General features: G+C 29.1%; 1 protein-coding gene across 9 annotated transcripts; it reads right to left on the reverse strand.

The window, feature by feature from the left end:
• Positions 1 to 397: 397 nt before the first annotated feature.
• On the reverse strand, positions 398 to 17,388 carry LOC107447707 (galactosylgalactosylxylosylprotein 3-beta-glucuronosyltransferase I). Of its 9 annotated transcripts, none has more exons than XM_016062696.5 (7): positions 17,041 to 17,388; positions 13,568 to 13,717; positions 8,228 to 8,292; positions 7,461 to 7,640; positions 4,645 to 4,926; positions 2,414 to 2,704; positions 398 to 631 (listed from the first exon to the last, which is right to left on the reverse strand). In XM_016062696.5, the coding sequence occupies exons 2-7, from the start codon at positions 13,644 to 13,646 to the stop codon at positions 542 to 544; spliced, it is 987 nt and encodes a 328-aa protein (XP_015918182.3). In that variant the 5' UTR covers positions 13,647 to 13,717; positions 17,041 to 17,388; the 3' UTR covers positions 398 to 541. The 9 variants fall into 9 exon arrangements, with proteins under 9 accessions (XP_015918182.3, XP_015918184.3, XP_015918186.3 ...); XM_016062698.4 differs by having other exon boundaries at positions 17,074 to 17,376; XM_016062700.4 differs by having other exon boundaries at positions 17,350 to 17,373.
• Between the last annotated feature and the right edge of the window lie 166 nt (positions 17,389 to 17,554).

Here is a 17,554-nt window from a genome sequence, read left to right on the forward strand (position 1 = left end):
TGGCTGGTCGATACCAACTTCGCATCCGGCATTTGCCGACCAGAAGATTGATATAAAATATCTTCATGGGGTAGACGGATGATGGGTTAGAGTCCCTTTACCGTCAGGCTAACCATGGGAGGTTTTCCTCTTCATAAAAAAGGCAAATTTCCCCCATTACTTGATCCAGGAGTTCCCTTGTCTTCTGAACTGGGTTCAAAATTACAAGGCTACGGAATTGTACAACAGTAGTCATAAGCCCAAAAACTATTGGGTCGTCTGTTCAACGACAGTTATGAAATTATAAAATCAAATATCACAAGTTAGTAGGGATCAAACCCACGACCATTTGTACATGGGCCCAGTATCCTACCAACTAGGCTCTCCCGGCCCAACATAAATAATTTAAGGCTGAATGGAAGTTGGTAATAAGTAACACATATTTATTAAAAACTACATACAATGTTTCAATTCAGTTATTATTTACAAATGGCACAGTAAAATTGTACACATATTTACAATTATCACAGATAACATTAACCCTTTGGTATTAAAAGTTTGTTTAGACTTCAATGTTAAGATTAGATGGCTTTGACAGTTTCAGCTCCTGTTTTAATTTTGGATATTCAGTCCGTGTGTGCCACACCAGAACCTGAGAAAAATAAAAATTAAATATACAATCACAAAAGATTCTTTTAATTTTTTAACCTTGCCTACATCTGTTAAGTTTAAAAAAAATATTATCCATAAAAACCCTTGATTGAGACAGAGGCAATATCAACTATGACAGTCCAGTAAAAATTGGTCTTATTATGAAAGTTGTCAAGAGAACAGTTTAAAAAAGAAAGCACAGAGCAGCTCCATAAAAGCTCCTGAAGAACAAAGGGTGCACACCCGTACAAATTAATAATTTTTTTTTTTTACCAAGAAAAACTAAACAAGAAAATTTAAAAGCTAATTTATATTCTATTAATTATACTTTCAAAGCACTAAGATGATTTGTTTTCATAAAAATAAATAAATAAAAATTAGTCAATGTTTTGAAACAGTAAATAAAATTAAAAAAATGGACACTAAGAATAACTTTTAATATAGATTCAGATTTTCAAGTACTAGGGTTCAAATTTAAAGGTCCGAGGGTCTGACATTTGTTAGTGTGCTATTCTAAGATGAACTCTTTTTACCCCAACTGATTTGGACTTTTGATCTCCTAAATATGGGGGTAGTTATAACCTGAAATATAGCTTAGGCAGGAAAGCGATCAAAAGTTTGGACTCCTTAATGTTAATTTTATTTTGTAAATACTTTGATATATCTCAAAATTTTAAGCAAATTGAAAAATATTAGCATGATGAATATAAAATTTGTTTATTCAAAAATAATTTTATGTAAAAAATAGTTTTCAATAATTATTTATTGTTTTATTCAACTAATGTCAAAAATTTTTGAATTTGATGGTATAAAAATTTTGGCATTATTATGTAATTGATGAATTATGTAACAATATTAGTAAGTAATTTCAAAAAACAAAATTTATTAAATAGTTTCTCAATAAAATTTTAAAAAGCTCATAAATTTAAAAAATTTAATTTTTTAGGAACTATTCAACAGATTTGGTTTTGTTATTTGTACTTACAATTACAATCTTCAAAATGATGCCAAAATTTGTATTTTTTAAATTTAAAATTTTCTTGAATATTATTAAACAAAATAATAAACAAATATTAAAAAGTATTTTTTAAACTGAATTAGGTTCGGCTAAAGGAATTCTATGATTGTGTATAAATATTTGATTTCCTTAAAGAGTTAAGATAGAGCGGAAAAAAAAATCCGAAATAAGGGGTCAAGAATCAAAATCCGCCAGAATAGAAAGGTATGTATAATCAGAGAATGTACGTTTTAGCACCTGATTTTGTAACTTAAAATCCTCTGCACTAATTAAGTTTGGACATTCGAATCAGTAAGATTGAGTTATAATACATGAAAATCCAATCACAATATATAAAGTTGTTTAGAGTATTCACTTTTATATTTTGTAAAATATGCACAGTTTTAAAAGCATGTCATCTTAAATTTCCACTCTATACCATTTCCCCTATGCTATTTTCGCATGTGCCACTTTACGATCATTTGTAAAAAAAATTTCCATTGCGTTGATGTAACATATAATAAAACATATCACATTACTCTGACTGATCATTTCCCCTTATACTTTCTCAAAGGATTTTCCAAGAAATAAAAAAAAAGAAAAGAAATATTATAAATTCTCATTTAGATTATATAATTACTGTTGTAAAAATTTAAAAAGGAAAGTTAAATTGCAATATTACTTTAAAAATATTGTTAAACTGAGTACTCAGAAAGTTGATTAATCTAAAGAGGTAACAGTTATCAAACTGAAAGCAAAAAGGGTTGCATAAAGTTAAAGAATTACCTTTGTACAATTGTCTGCTTTGGGCTCCAATTGATCTATTCGTACCAAACTCTTTAACAGATTGCTTTCTTGGTAACCTCGTGGGATGGATAAACTGAAACCGGCTTCAGGATGCTCCAGCAAAAGAGTGAGATTCACAGCAAATCCAGCCATATCGATGGGGAAGGGGCGATTCGCTTTCCACACTGTGTTCCAACCATGCACTTTGCCATTTCTGACAAGGGGCTTTTCTACCATGAGTCCACCTACAAGTCCAACAGGCCATACTGACACAGTTTTGGTGTATCGCATCTAACAGAATTAAAAGCACACATGATATATTACAGATAATTAATTCCACAATAAAATGAGTTTGGACATTTTTTTAAGTATTTTTTGTGTCACATTTTAATTGGAAGTTTTACTAGCCACAATCTGGTATGAGGCAATTATAATAATTTCATTTGGACGTATTTGGAGTACATTCGGATACTATTACTTGTCAATGTGTGTTTGGTAATTTTTTTACCCTAATACTGGGACTGATTCTCAGCAATAAGAAACTTGGTTTGTTTATGGAAATGCCTGAGCCAGGCTGTGAACTGAGCACTAATGTCAGGCTCAAACATTAACATGTCGGGTTTTTCTTGATTAAAATTTTGAAAACTAGTATTTAATTCATTTTTCAAGTTTTATTAGTATGTATTAGTTTTAACATTGTAACTAGTATGTATTAGTTTTAACATTTTCTGATACTTCCATAGTTAATTTATGATTTTTGGGAGACTGTACGGGCATTTAAATATTAAAAATAAATTTTAATAATTAAATATTACATTTAGAAAAGAAATCAAATATTTTAATTGCTTATTTATCTTAACCCTAGACACAATTTTTAAAACAAAATTTTTAATTTTACTCATACAATCAATAAATTATATATAATGTAATATACAATACAAAAAACAGATAATAATTCCTTTAAATGATTTTTATACTTATTATAATAATGATTTTATTGAATCAAAAACATCAACAATGAGAAAAAAAAATAAAAAAAATAATCTAAATCATAAATTATTATTTAAACACTAATCACTTTTATAATCGTGAAATATTTCGAAAATTATTGTTAGAACAAAAGTACAATAAATAAAATCAATAAAAGATACGATTAAAAAAAATCAATGCAATTTGTAAAATAAATATTAACACTGGTAATATTTATTTCTTATTAAAATTTTATTTAAGATATTTAAAATAGGAAATCAGATTTAATGATACTTTTTTTCCCAAAGTAATCCTCCATAATTATGATATTAATATCGAATAGAATTTCCATTTGCTAAATTATATGCAAATTAAATTCAACAAACACTTCCTTTGCCAACAATCATATTTTTTCACCACATTCATTGATTCATTGACTTTGAAAAGCACTGATTCTAATAAGTTTTAAAATTATTGCTGTACCACAATTTTGTAGAAGAATCACTTTATAAAAAATATGAATTATTGTTATTTTTTATATTTGAAAATGCAGAAACAATCAGTGGCAGAACACTGTCTCATTGAAAACCAGAAATCAAAAACAAAATCATTTGGTGGTCATCTTTCAGTAGCAGAGAAATAAAGCTCTTTTTTTTTCTTTGGCATTTTCTTTCCGCAACTCCTATCATCAGCAAAGTGTTGGGGCTCTTTGGTTACATTTCTTTTATTTACACATTTGTTTTAAAAAGCTTACATCTCATTAATCCTGCGACAACTTTCTTAGGGTATTACTTTCCTGACGGCTTCAAAGGATGGCAATCATACGAGCAAAACAAACAGGTACAGGCATTTAAAAAGATCAAATTAATTTTATTTTATCATCATTATCAGAGAATGGTTATCCAAGTGACACACAAATCGAAGTGCTCTCTTATAAAAAATTAGAGAAAATCTTGCTAAATAAATCAGTCATATGTTTTGTCTTAGGGAATAATAATTAAATGAATTAATATGAATAGTAATATTGGATTTTAAGAATCGCGTGAACATGAATTGCGATGTTGTATTGTAAAAATGTATCAATGTTTTTTTCTTCATTATATTAACCTTCATTTAGTCATAAAGTTTTTAAGAAAATTGGAAATTTTTCTTAAAAACTTTATAATTATTAATAGTAATTTATTCAATTTTTAAACATATACATAAAAATTGAATAGAAAAAAGTCTGCTTATTTAACATTTAATGACAAGGGTGTAAATACCTCTTCAAAGAGTTCAAGATCATACGTATTATCATCATCAGCAAAGTAGACAACACCGGGCTCTTCAATACTGGTGTGTCTTCTCAAGTAGTTAAGAGCCAAATTGCGCTGTAAGACGCCTTTAGGCTTCAACCAGCTGGGGTCTTCTTTTTTCATCTTTACGGGAAGTGGTGTTGGTATATTGAGGTGAGTATAATACACCTTTGATTTCGTCAAAAAGTTTTTCACGAGAATAGTTTTATTTTCAGAATCTTCCACAACTATCCAATGAATATTGGGCACCTTAAATAAAGAGCAAAATAAAATTCAAACTGAGGCAATAATAAAACATGAGAATGAACTGATACATTGATTCAAAATAAATTTAATTTTTCTTAGCAGGAATATATTAAAAAATAAAATGTTAACACAATAATGAAGTTCCCACTTTTTTTTGCTGTGCATAATCAGAAGTGCAATGATACAGAAATATATACACTTAGCATTTACAAAATTTAAATTAGCGAAATTTTACTGCATAGGTACATAATACAAAATAAATTTACAATTAAATAAAAAAGTAACACTTTTTAATTATATTAGAGCAGCTCTTATTGCATTTTTATCATCCTACACTTAAGATACTAAAAATTTTTGCTCAGAGCAATTCTGATTTGACTTTATGCCTTTTTGAGGAAGCCAAAGTTTCAGAATAGCTAGTTGGAGAAATAAGAGGTCTTTTGCTTGTCTTATTTCTTGTTTCCATTAAATCATTTTTGTTTTCAATTTATTGTCTTTACGATTGTTTAAAGAGTGGGGGAAAAATACCATAGACTAGTTACAAATAACAACATTTCATAAGTTATGATTTTTAAGGGCGTAAAAAACTTGTTTTATAAACAGATTATCACGGAAACTCACAGGGAAACGACAGGAAAAATGATGAATTTCTGCTGAAAAAACAACAAATATGGAAAAAACTTGGTTGGGTCATTCTTAGTGAAGCGCTGCTCACAGAAGCATTGATTGCTTGATTTTTAAAATGCTGTTGATTTTTAACTGCTTGTTGTTTTAAAAATTTTCCCTGTTGTTTTAAAAATTTTCCTTGTTTTACTAAAAACTTTTAGAAATTCCCTGATATTTTCAGAATCAATAAAGTTCCTGATAATTGCAGGATTCCGCTATTATCCCCATTGCTGGACACACTAATTACATCTTTAGTAGTTTAAAGATAAGTGTAATATACAACACAAAATTCCACAAAACGCAAATCCTCAGATTTTGAAGTTCGTGATCTTTAAGATCTTCTATTGTATTTTAATTCTCAATTCCATTTTCATAAATATCTTACGTTATCGATAAAAAGTTTTTCTTTGTGTAGTATTGTAGTTTCAAATGCACATTGTCATAATTTATTTTTAAAATATTCTGATTTAAATAAAAAAAATTCTGATTTAAACAAAAAATTCTATTATTTTGATTCTTTTTTAAAATCAAAATAATAGTATTCCTTAGGAAATTATAAAAATTTATTTCGAGTTAATAAATTTTCTTAAAAAATATCTCGAGTTTTATCAAACTTGAAAAAACGTATCACAAAGTTTGCCACAATTTTTTTTATGATTGGTCAATGAAGGTCGTCTGAAGGTCAATGCGTCTTTAAGACATTTTTTCACTTATTCTTTTACCTAAAAAAAAAAAAGAAGATTTTTTCTCCTCATGGGATTCAATGAGAAACTTGTTTCAGTGATTCTGTTAGACTTTGGAAATTACAAATCAGTAGGAAACTGTTTGGGTCTATTTTTACCAAAAGTCGGTCCCTACTTAAAATAACATAAATCTCCCATTCAAAAATGTATGCATAAAAATCAAATATTTTACGATTAAGAAACATGTGCAATTATTCAAAAGAGAATTAAAAATGAAATTGTCCATCAATTTTCCTTAGTAGATCAAAATAAATTGATCTTTTTAAAAGATAACAAGACACACTTTATTTTAATTCGTTTTAATATGAACTAATTCATTACGCTGATTAGATGATTTAAAATTGCTAAACGTATGTTACTCATATGTTATGAAACATCAGATTTAGCATAATTTTAGAATAATAACAAATAATATAAAATGATGTTGTTCCCATAAAGAAATTTAATTTAATACTATATTATTTTTAGTTCTGTTGAAAAGTACTACTATTAAATATAGTGTGCGATTTTAAATGAAAATTAGGCCTCCCAGAGAACGCGTCATAACTTTTTTTGCTTCCCATCTATGATTGTCGAACCTCACTAACATGAAATCGCTTAACATAAAATAAAGCTTAAGATAAAACAATTATTGATGTATTTTACATGTTTAACATGAAACTTTCAAGCTGATTATCGCTTAACTTGAAAGGAAACTGGATACAGCACAGATAATAAGCATGTGAATAAAATCCCAATCATTCATTTTGAGAAATGCTATTTCTATTTTCTTCCCTTGTTAGAAGTAGCAGATGGGCAAACAAATAAAATAGTTAAATAAAGTAGTTAAAACTTTCAAGCTAATTTTAATTTGTTTGGTTTATAATAGTATTGTCTGCATACATTAATGTAGTACATAACATATATTTATAATACGTAATAAATTGTTTTCATGATGTATCGGATGAAACAAAATTCGGCTAACATGAAATGATTATGATAGTCGGCCGATTTTGCGTTATCGAGGTTCGACAGTATATGATGTGCCGTAGCACCATAAGCAGAATCACTCTGTTTACATGCGAGAAATTTCTCAAATAACTTATTAAAATGTTTGATCAATTAAATTTATGACAATAAGTAACTTACTAACAACAATGTATGAGACATTCTGGTTAGTTCTGCTTTTTGTACAGGCCTGGCATAAGTAGGTGTAACAATATAAATAGTTGGTTTTTTAGTTTGTAAAGACTTCTGAAGTTCTCTCAACATCTCAACACATTCAGGTTTTCCTTTTATTTGATGAAGTGCACGTGGGAAAAGAGAATCCTAAAGGAAAAAAAAAATTAAAGTAAATTATTTTTGGACAACTTAATAATATCAATCGTTTTTAATAATTTTTGACTTACTTATTTAGATTTTAAAACAAAGTGGCACATTTAGTCACATGCTCTACACTTGTTAACACACATACTACTGTATTACGCGATATAAAGACCCTATTCACGCAAGCAAAAACTGGTGTTATAATGTGATCTTTATAATGTGAGGCAAACAAATACCTTAAATATCAAATCTCTAATAAAAAAATAATTGACAAATTTAAACAAAAAAAAATGCTCTACTTTAAATGAGTATGATACTGATACTCTGATGATTATGATACTGATACTCTGATGATTATGATGAATGATTATGATACTCTACTCATCATTATCGTGTGATGAATGATTATGACATGATCATGCAGATTATAAATGATTAATTACAAACACTTAGGACAAGAGGTAGGACTAAACTGGAACGTAATAGGGTGTCAAAAACATAGTGCACAAAATACAATGTAGCGTAATATTTTATCAAAACGGGTTAATTAAAACCTCTCAGATTCAACAAGAAAGAGTAAATCAATTCACCTGGTCTAATGGGCAAATACTAGTTGAACGTGTAGGGTTTGTATCCAAACAAGAGTTGAAAACAGCTGAAAAATAAGAAGAAAATTTTAACTGACTGCTACTAACAGAGGGAAAAAAAAAAGTTACCAAGAAAATTATTAATTTAAATTTGACTATTGAAGAATTCATTGCAAAAATAAAGATTTTAACAAACATATTTGAGATATATAAACTGAAAAGTTCATTAAGATTATCCAACAATGAACGAAATCTTTAATTCTCAGAACATTTGGGTTTATTTTTCTTTTTCAGTGAGACCTGAGGACACAGTGTTTAAATAAGGTATTGAGCTATCATTCCAAAGAATCATAGATCTGTCTGTGGCACCTTAATTTCCAGCCAGTTTCAGACTAAAGGATGTCAGTTTGAGGTTAGGTTGGTGTAGCAAGTTAGGTGGCTGTCGCACAATTATGATTCCATTGCCACCCTTATTGTAAAGCCTCCATGACAACCATCTAGCCAACAACTGGCTGTTGTGGCAATACTTTTTAACGCTTTTTCTCTCTGTCTACATATTAGGTTCCCAATTGATGCCAAATTTGCAAAACTAAATTTTTTCTTAATGAAAGCTTTTTAATATTTTTGATGTGCAAACTTTTTTTTTTGTAACAATTTATTTTCGCCCAGTTTTCGTTATCTCACTGTCTTTCTTTATCTCTTTATTTTTAGTATATTTGCGCATAATACAGAATGCTTTGGGCTATATCAATTTTGATCTAGCTCTTCAATAAAAAATTGATCTAAAATGACTTTTATACTTAGCATTCATGGAGAATTTTTAATGCTCCTTAACTGATATAAATATTTATTAAAATGTGTCTTTCGGATGAAATAATCTTTGGATAAACTGATTTTAAAATTGTGTTAAAATTTTTTTCAATTAGCTTAAAAAGTTCACAAGATAGGGTGTAATACACAAAAAGTAAAATTAACACTAAGGGGTTCAAACTTTGTATTTCTCTCCTGACCAAACTATAGGGACCACATTTTTCAGATTGCAGCTACCCACCATATTATGGGGGCAGAAATCCTAATCCATTGGAAAAAAGGTACGTTTATTAGCATAGGTATTTGAGGTCATCCCCTCAAACCAAAGATTGAGTCCTAAGACATGAACATCCGATCATTAGATCAAAAGTTATTCAGGGTGGTCTCTTTTTTTTTTACATATAACTACACACAACATTTTTTACATGTAACTATAATCACAATGTATTACCAACTTGACAACACAAACCAATTTGTATTTTCAATTAGATGATTTCCTAGTTAAGTAATAAATATTTCTTTCGAATATATCCCTTCTTTCATCTCTTTCTTTTAACAAGTATAAGAATATAGTTTTATTTACATTTTTATAATTAAATTAATAAAAAGCTTAAATTATTTATTGCAAAATAAAAATAAATAAATTTTTTCTAAAAAAATAATCTATATATTTTAATAAAAAAATAAAGAAATACAGTAGAGCGCCGATTATCCGAATTGCTCGGGACCGAACATGGTTCGGATAATTGGAAAGTTGTTTAAAACCTAGTTAATATTATTATTTATGCACCAACTTCCCTTCACACTTTTTCTAGGCTTAGGACTGGCAGTGCTATCTAAAATAGCCCTGGCGAGTTTGACTTTTTTTTCTTTCATTTTTTAAATATATTTTTTTTCAATTTGAATCTTTTTTTATCATATCTCGGCTTTTTTATAATTTTTTTCTTCAATTACTGATTTTACCACATTTTTCTTTATTTTCCATTGCAAAAGATATCCAGCAAAGACTTTTGTTTCAAAGGACATGCTCTTTTTTGTGCTGCCATATCCCTTATTCTTTTTAAATAAAACAACTCAATTGGATCAACATCATTTTGACGTTCTAGGCAATTCATTGCAATATCTAATGAATTGCATGCTTCTTATGAAAAGTTCCACGATCTTGAACTTGATCACGTACTTCTTCCTGTTAATTTGAGGAGTTCAGATTTTCATTCAAAATTTCAGAAACAATTTCATGATCATTTAAAATTTGAAATCCTGAGTCGTTTTCAGTGTCCCGACACCAGTCTTCTATTTCCTCTATTTCTTCTGTATAACATGGCATATTTTCACCCGAAAGATCTACCGATTCACAAACCGCAGTTTCGTTTGTTTTTCTGATAAGAATTTTATTCCAAGATTTAAGATTCCAAGCACTGTAATCACTAATCATTAACAGGGATGAGAGTAGTCAGAAAGTAAAAAAGAGGAAATCAAAAAAAAAAAAAAAAAATATATATATATATATATATATATACAGTAGGGAACCGATTATCCGGAACGATCGGGACCATCGATATTCCGGATAACTGATTTTTGCGGTTTTCTGAATCGCTACAAAAAGCCGTTTTTTTTATTGTTAAACCCAACTAAAAATAAAAAATATTCGGAAATCTTAAAAAGAAGAAAAAACGACGAAGTAATACACTAATGATTACTTCCAAAATGAAGGTAAGGTAAACATCCTTCAAAAAAGAACGAAAAATCCAAAAATCTTAAGAGGAGAAATTTTTTTTTTTTTTTAAATGGCGGGAAAATTTATTGAATTTCGTTCCGGTTTTCTGATTTCCGGATAACGGGTTCTGTACTGTATATATAAACAAAAATGTGACAAAAAAAGTGCGATTTTTAAACTTGTAAACCATGTGAATATAAATCCCGATATGAGACTTTTAAATCACATAAATATGAAACTCTACATCGAATTTAAAAAATGCGAAATACAAATCATGATTTTTTAATTTTTTGATCACGATGAATAATTTTTAAATCGCGCGATATTGTAACCACAAAAACGAATCACAATATTGGATTTTAAGCTCGCGTGAATACGAATTGCTACATAGGGCTTTAAAAGCTCGTAAATACAAATCGCGCTATTGATTTTTTAAATCTCGTAAGTAAGAATCGTAATGTACAATATTTAAATCGCTTGAATAAGAATCTCAATGTGCAACTTTTAAATCAGGTAAATACGAAAATCGATGATTGATATTAAAACCACGTGAATAAAAATCGAGATATTTGCATAGTCTGGACTTGTGATTTCTAAAAGGCTCGTTTGTATTGTTTTTGTTTAGACATAATAAATTAAAATTTACAAGATTAATTGAATGAGCAAATAAATATTTTCACCGCAAATCCACCTTTACTTTTTTCCTCTCTTTTTGTTTGTTTTCACGCCAGAATACAAGAAGCAGCGACGTCTGAATTACGAAAATACGAGCTACCCAGCCGACGGATAAAAAATACGGAAAATCTTATTTTCTGTGCGTGAAATCGGAGACAATAGCTAAAATAAGTAAAAATGCGGAAGGGTTAGCAGCTAAGGCGTAGATTGAATTTTCTGCTTATCTTTGAAAATCGTAAATAAATATAATTATTTTGCTTCAATGACTGAACTTAAAAAAAAAACGGGATATTTATTAAAAAAAACGAAACTTTTAGAGAATCGGAGTTTTTGATAAAAAGGCTGAAATTCGAGAGACAAAAAAAATCTCATTTCTGTATAAAGGTCAACCAGTTTTATCCCAAGGAAATGATTTTTAGAGAAACTTCAGAGGGAGGAAAAGGGACTTCAATAATTTCCCTCCGCGGAAAATTAAATTCCTCATAAAATATTTTAACTTGTGCAAAAAAAAATTTCAGCGGAAATTAGGGGGAAAACTGGAAAAATCTGAAAAAAAGCGGAAATCCGCGAATCCGCGGAAGAATCTCATCCCTGCATTAACCATGAGTGACAACTACCCATCCCCCAATTGTAGAATTTTGGCACTTATCTATTCATAAACACATTCCGCTTTCCAACAATTGTAGATTGTCAAAATGAAGCTCGCATTCTTTGATGATAATTTTCAGTTGAAGAGGGCTAAAGGGGTATGTAGGTTTAACTGTATAACAATACATGTATGTATGGCTACAATAAGAACTGCTGAAAAAGGTTGTAAATTAAATATGGTCTTCAGATGTAGTGGATATTATCTATTCCTCTAAATTTAGAAAAATTGTCGATAAGTAAAAAAAAATTCTAAACTTAAAAAAGAGAAGAGGAAAAAAAGCGAATTCGGACATAGTTCGGATAATAAGGGTTCGGATAATTGGCGCTCTACTGTAATACTTTTTTTCTGCTTCAGTAAATTTAAGTTGAAAAAAAATTTTAATTTAAAAACAATAATATTAAATAGTTATCAAACTATTTAGAAAAGAATATTAGAGATAAAATACAAGCATACCAGCTGAGATTTGAACAAAGAATCTCTCTGGTAGTAAGCAGACAGCCTAACCATTACACTATAAGTACACATCAGCTTTTGAGTTCAAGTTAATTTAAAAGAAAATGAACTGAAACTTTAATGGAGCAAAGTTTACCCAAGGGCAGATTAGATGGTTAATTTGTATTGATCCAAGATTTTCAAATGTGCTCCTTAATTTAAGGGCTTTATCTTAATAGAAATTTAAGAGAGTCCCTTGCTAGTGAATGCGCATGTGAACCTGCGGGAAAAATATACTTGAGGGTGCCCCCTGGCAACTTATGTTTGGCGCCATACTTGTTTGCCCGGAACGCCGTGGTAACCCACAAACAGGACATTTATATCTATTACTAATTAAACCTTCATTCATACACCAGTCAATCACTGTTTTTTTTTTCATTGTTAAGATTTATCTTATTGACAGTATTCATTTTTAGTACCAGAAGCAAAAATAACCTTACCAGCCGGTATCCAAAGTAGAACTAACGAATCTCTGAAATTACATTTAAAAACAACGCTAAATTCTAAACTAATCAGAATCACGATTAAAATCTAAACCAATCAGAATCACGATTGGCTTTCAACAACGCCCAGCTTGGCGATCAATCGCGATCACAACTTGGCGGGGGCACCCTCAAGTATAGTCTACCCGAACCTGCACATGACTATCTAACATGTAAAATGATTGACACTTTTATAAACTATAGATGGTGGTATGGCAAAATGAAAAGTTGTAGAAAGAATTTATGAAAACTAGAAAACACTAGATGGAACATTATGAAAATTCTGCTTTTTACACAATTTATGCATAAAATGATACGACAAAGAAAAATCTAATTCTGAAAAAGTAAAAATTAAGCATATTTTATAAACACACAGTAAAAAATAACACCAATAAATAAATTAATTTTTAAAAAATGAAATTAAAAAATGAGCACTTTCTTCCAGCACTTATTAATGTTACGTCAAATTTTCTCTGGGGCACATAACTTTTAAAAGGGAATTAAACTGCAATGCTTACCCATTTGCATAATAAACCAAAGTATAAGTGCACCAAAAACTAAGAAAGCCACATGAATTGGAGTCAGTTTTATTCTCATTTTGACAAATTCAGATTTCACATTATCTCAATTTCAAAAATTGAAGGATGTTTTTCTTCTTTATTATGTACCTGTAAATATTAATAATTTAATTAAATACAAAACAGAATTTAAACACAATAAACTTGTGCTAAGTTATTAAAAATGACTAACTGTAAAAAACTGCATCTGCAGCTAAATAAATAAATAAATAAAAAGCAAAACACTTATACAACTCCAAAATTCGATTCAGCAAAATCTTCTACTATCATTTCGTAGTAGGCCAATGAAAAAATCAGGTATAATTTTTTTGAAACTCTATACATATGCAGAACTCAAGACTGTTAATAAAAAGAGAAAATAACAAACAAAAAATTATAGTTAACTGTGCTAAAGCATAACAAGGGTAAATTTAAAGCCAAAGAATAATGAATAGATTACTTTTAATTTCAGAATATCTTTATGTATATATATCAGATCAGAAAGATTTAAAATGTCCTATTATGATTTTATTGACAGAGCACTGAAAAACTCATAACAGTTTAAGATGAATGTATAGAAAATTTTTTAGTACCAGCATAATGAGTTGATATTCTCACACATCAATATTTAATTAAAATTCATAAAAGAGTTCAAAGTTTCCTTTATCACATAATTTTAAAGAAAGATTCTAATAGTTTTGAAACAAAAACATATGGTAAATATGCCACTATATTTACCATATTTTTCTACAATCACATTTTATATCACCATAATATTTTTGCATAACCATATATTTTAATTGAAATCTACAGGGTATCTGCTAAAATTTAGATTTTCAAATCCATGACTTTCCACGAATTTTTCATGACTTAACGAAGTTAGTATTTTCTCCGACAAAAACATAACAATAAATTTAAAAAAGCATTATAAAAACATTAATTGAAATGATAGGTATAACCAAAACTGTTATACTCTGCATCTTCATATTTATAGATTTTAAATTTAAAAAACAGAGCAAAGAAAGAGTTGAAGCAATAAAATAGCTGAAAAAAACACAAAAGCGAATAATTTCTTTTTCCTGCAGAATTACATTCTAAGGATACTTTTCTTGTTCATCATAAAGGAAAAAAATACTCCTGATTCTTCTGTTCTCATTTCGGAATAAAAAAATCCGCCAATGACTGGCTTGCCTTCAGCTAAAATTTTAAATTGATAAAAAAAAAACAATAACAAAAATTCTGAAATCACAGAAGTTTAAAAGATAATTCGCTCTAGAAATGATGCTTTTTCGTTCATTTTTTGAAAGAACACCATAATTATTAAAGAACACGATAAAAACATTTTATATTTTAATCAAATATGACTGTGAGTGGAGATTTTGTTACAAATTCAGATATTCGGAACACTATGAAATTGGGATAGATTTTTCGGCAACCTAAATCCATGATTTTTTTAAAAAAATAGTTAAAATCATGACAAATTTTGTTCAATACCAAAATTCAGGACTTTCCATGACCTTCCAGGTGCGCATATACCCTATTAAATGAAAAAGATGTACCTCTTTTAAATGAAAAAGACAAACTAACGAATGATTGTGAAACTACAAAACCTCACACATCAAGATTTGGTACCACATTTACTGCAAACAATAAATAAGTGTATAACTTTCGAATACATAACCATAAGAATTTGATAGTGCAAAATTGATTATTGAGTTCCTTACTCATAAAATGACTAAATTCTGAAAGTAATTAAAACAATGAAATCTACAAGGCTATATGCCTAAACCACATTGTAGAAATTAAGTTACTCAGTGTAATTGACCAATAACAGAGAGATAATATCAATTCATCTAAATTTTCACTGATCCCTTTACGTTCACTATTAGACCTATTTTTGAATAATGCACAAAGTGAAGTTAAATTAAAATTATGACACAGAGAATGAGTAATGTTCACATTTCTGATAAAATATACTTTTGAGCAAAAACACAGACCAAAATTCAAAACAGCATATCATCCCTTCAGTTCAATTATATTGATTAAGGAAACCACTGATAATTATTTTATGATAGTCTGAGTCAAATTTCAGTAGTCTCTAACCCTGAGCTACCCTAATTTCAAACTCCATATAAAACTTAATCACCAGGGGTCAGTCCAAGCATTTTGTGAAAGGTCCAGTTTTTGTAAAATTGTGAAAAAATTACTCATAATTTGTGAATATAAAATAAACGTTAAGTTACATTCTTTCAACCAGGGTCCTGTTTTTGTGAATTTGTGCAATAGGGTCCTGTTATTGCAAAAAACTTTTTCAAGGAGTTTTTAATTTGTAAATAGATACAAAATTATGTTCAACACTGTAAAACTATAATTTAAAAAAATTAAATTCAAAAATTAACAGCCACTGCTGCTACTAAATTAGAGATGCAACACACAAATATTTGGTATTTAGCCTATACTGCTGAACGCAGAATACGAATAAAGGAAGAAGCGTCTGCCGAAGACAAAACTTAGTTCGTTTACAACTGTCTTTCTCCCCCCCCCCTGGGAAGTGTTTATTCGATTAACAAAACAATAAGGAAGATAAACAAATTTGTGAAGGGTCCGATTAAAGGATAAATTATTTTGTGAAGCGCCCATTTTTATGAAAAGATATTTTGCGAAGGGTCCGCTAATGAACCCAAATTTCTTCTAAACAGACCCCTGATCACATAACAAGTTTAAACAAAGAAATTTTATCTAGCAAAATTTTTTAAAATTCAAAAATTACAGATCAAAAAACCAAATCCTTTGGTTCATAACCTTGATCACTTACAAATCCCTATTTGTATTCGAAATGGGAGGTACTGACCAAATACAAAAAAAATGGAATATCGGGGCAAAAAGCTAAAAAACAGGACAAAAGATTTTGCATCACGACAACAATGAACTTAGCAATTTAAAAACTACAACTGTGAGAAATAGCAAATGGTTTTAGTAATCTTTTATAAAATCATTATGATAAAACTTAAACAGAGCTCTTAGATGGAAACGTTTTCATATCAGTACTTGTTCATGCCAACAACTGTTGAAGGAATTTTGAACCAGAATTTTTTTTTCCTTAAAAATAAATATGTAGAGGTTGCGAGTTATACTCTTTCAGTTGGTCTCCATTTGTTATTATTATCTTTTTTTTTTTAGTTTCTAGCGGGCCACTGCCAAGAAATTGGCATGACTTGGGGATCATTTCTCTAGTTTTTTTTAAATCAGTTATATACACTAGGTAATTTTTGATAAAAGAGAAAACGAGATTAGGATTAAGAGATTGCAAGAATAAAATACATTTAAGATGATCAAACTAAACTAACAATGAAATAAAGGCAACTTGAATTGTTACAGTTTCAAGTTTGGCCACCTAATTGGATTAGAGAACATTAATATTAGTAGAAACTAACACGATAGGATTTAAAAACTTTTTACTTCATTACACTTGAAAAGAAACAAAAAGAAAATGGTAATGCCAGTAAAATCTCTACTCTTTAATTTATGGTTGTTTTCGGAGTAGCAAACAACTATTTTAATAACATTATTTTTGATGTTAAAAATGCTTCAATGTTAAAAAATGTGATATTTTGAACTACGAATGAAAGATGTGAGGCAGCAGTTTTGCTTTTTTTTAAAATCCATTTAGCTTAATTTTCCTTCAAATTGCAAATCACGATTGTATCATGATAAAAATTTCGATACTGTTTGGAAATAATCACATTTAAAAATCACTTCAGATCGTTCTTAAAATCCTTTGCGTCTGGCTTTAATCACTAACGGGCCAATCTTGATGAGTTACAGGACTATTCACACTGCTTCTGCGATCGCATACGCAAATTCGGAACTGCGAATAAGAACACGCCAATCAGGTTACCTCTCGCATCTCCACAAATTCACATACGCGGTTTTTTTTTTATACAGTGT

The sequence above is a fragment of the Parasteatoda tepidariorum genome, chromosome 5, assembly GCF_982258835.1.
Source record: "Parasteatoda tepidariorum strain Cologne lab strain chromosome 5, Ptep-v5.0, whole genome shotgun sequence".
Lineage (NCBI taxonomy): Eukaryota > Metazoa > Arthropoda > Arachnida > Araneae > Theridiidae > Parasteatoda > Parasteatoda tepidariorum.

Coding starts and splice junctions, on each gene's coding strand:
- LOC107447707 (XM_016062696.5), bottom strand. CDS start 13,646: ATGAGAATAAAACTGACTCCAATTCATGTGGCTTTCTTAGTTTTTGGT. Junction 7,641..8,227: donor GTATTTGCCCATTAGACCAG/GTGAATTGATTT, acceptor TTTTTCCTTTAG/GATTCTCTTTTCCCACGTGC. Junction 4,927..7,460: donor TGTCTCATACATTGTTGTTA/GTAAGTTACTTA, acceptor TCTTTATTTAAG/GTGCCCAATATTCATTGGAT.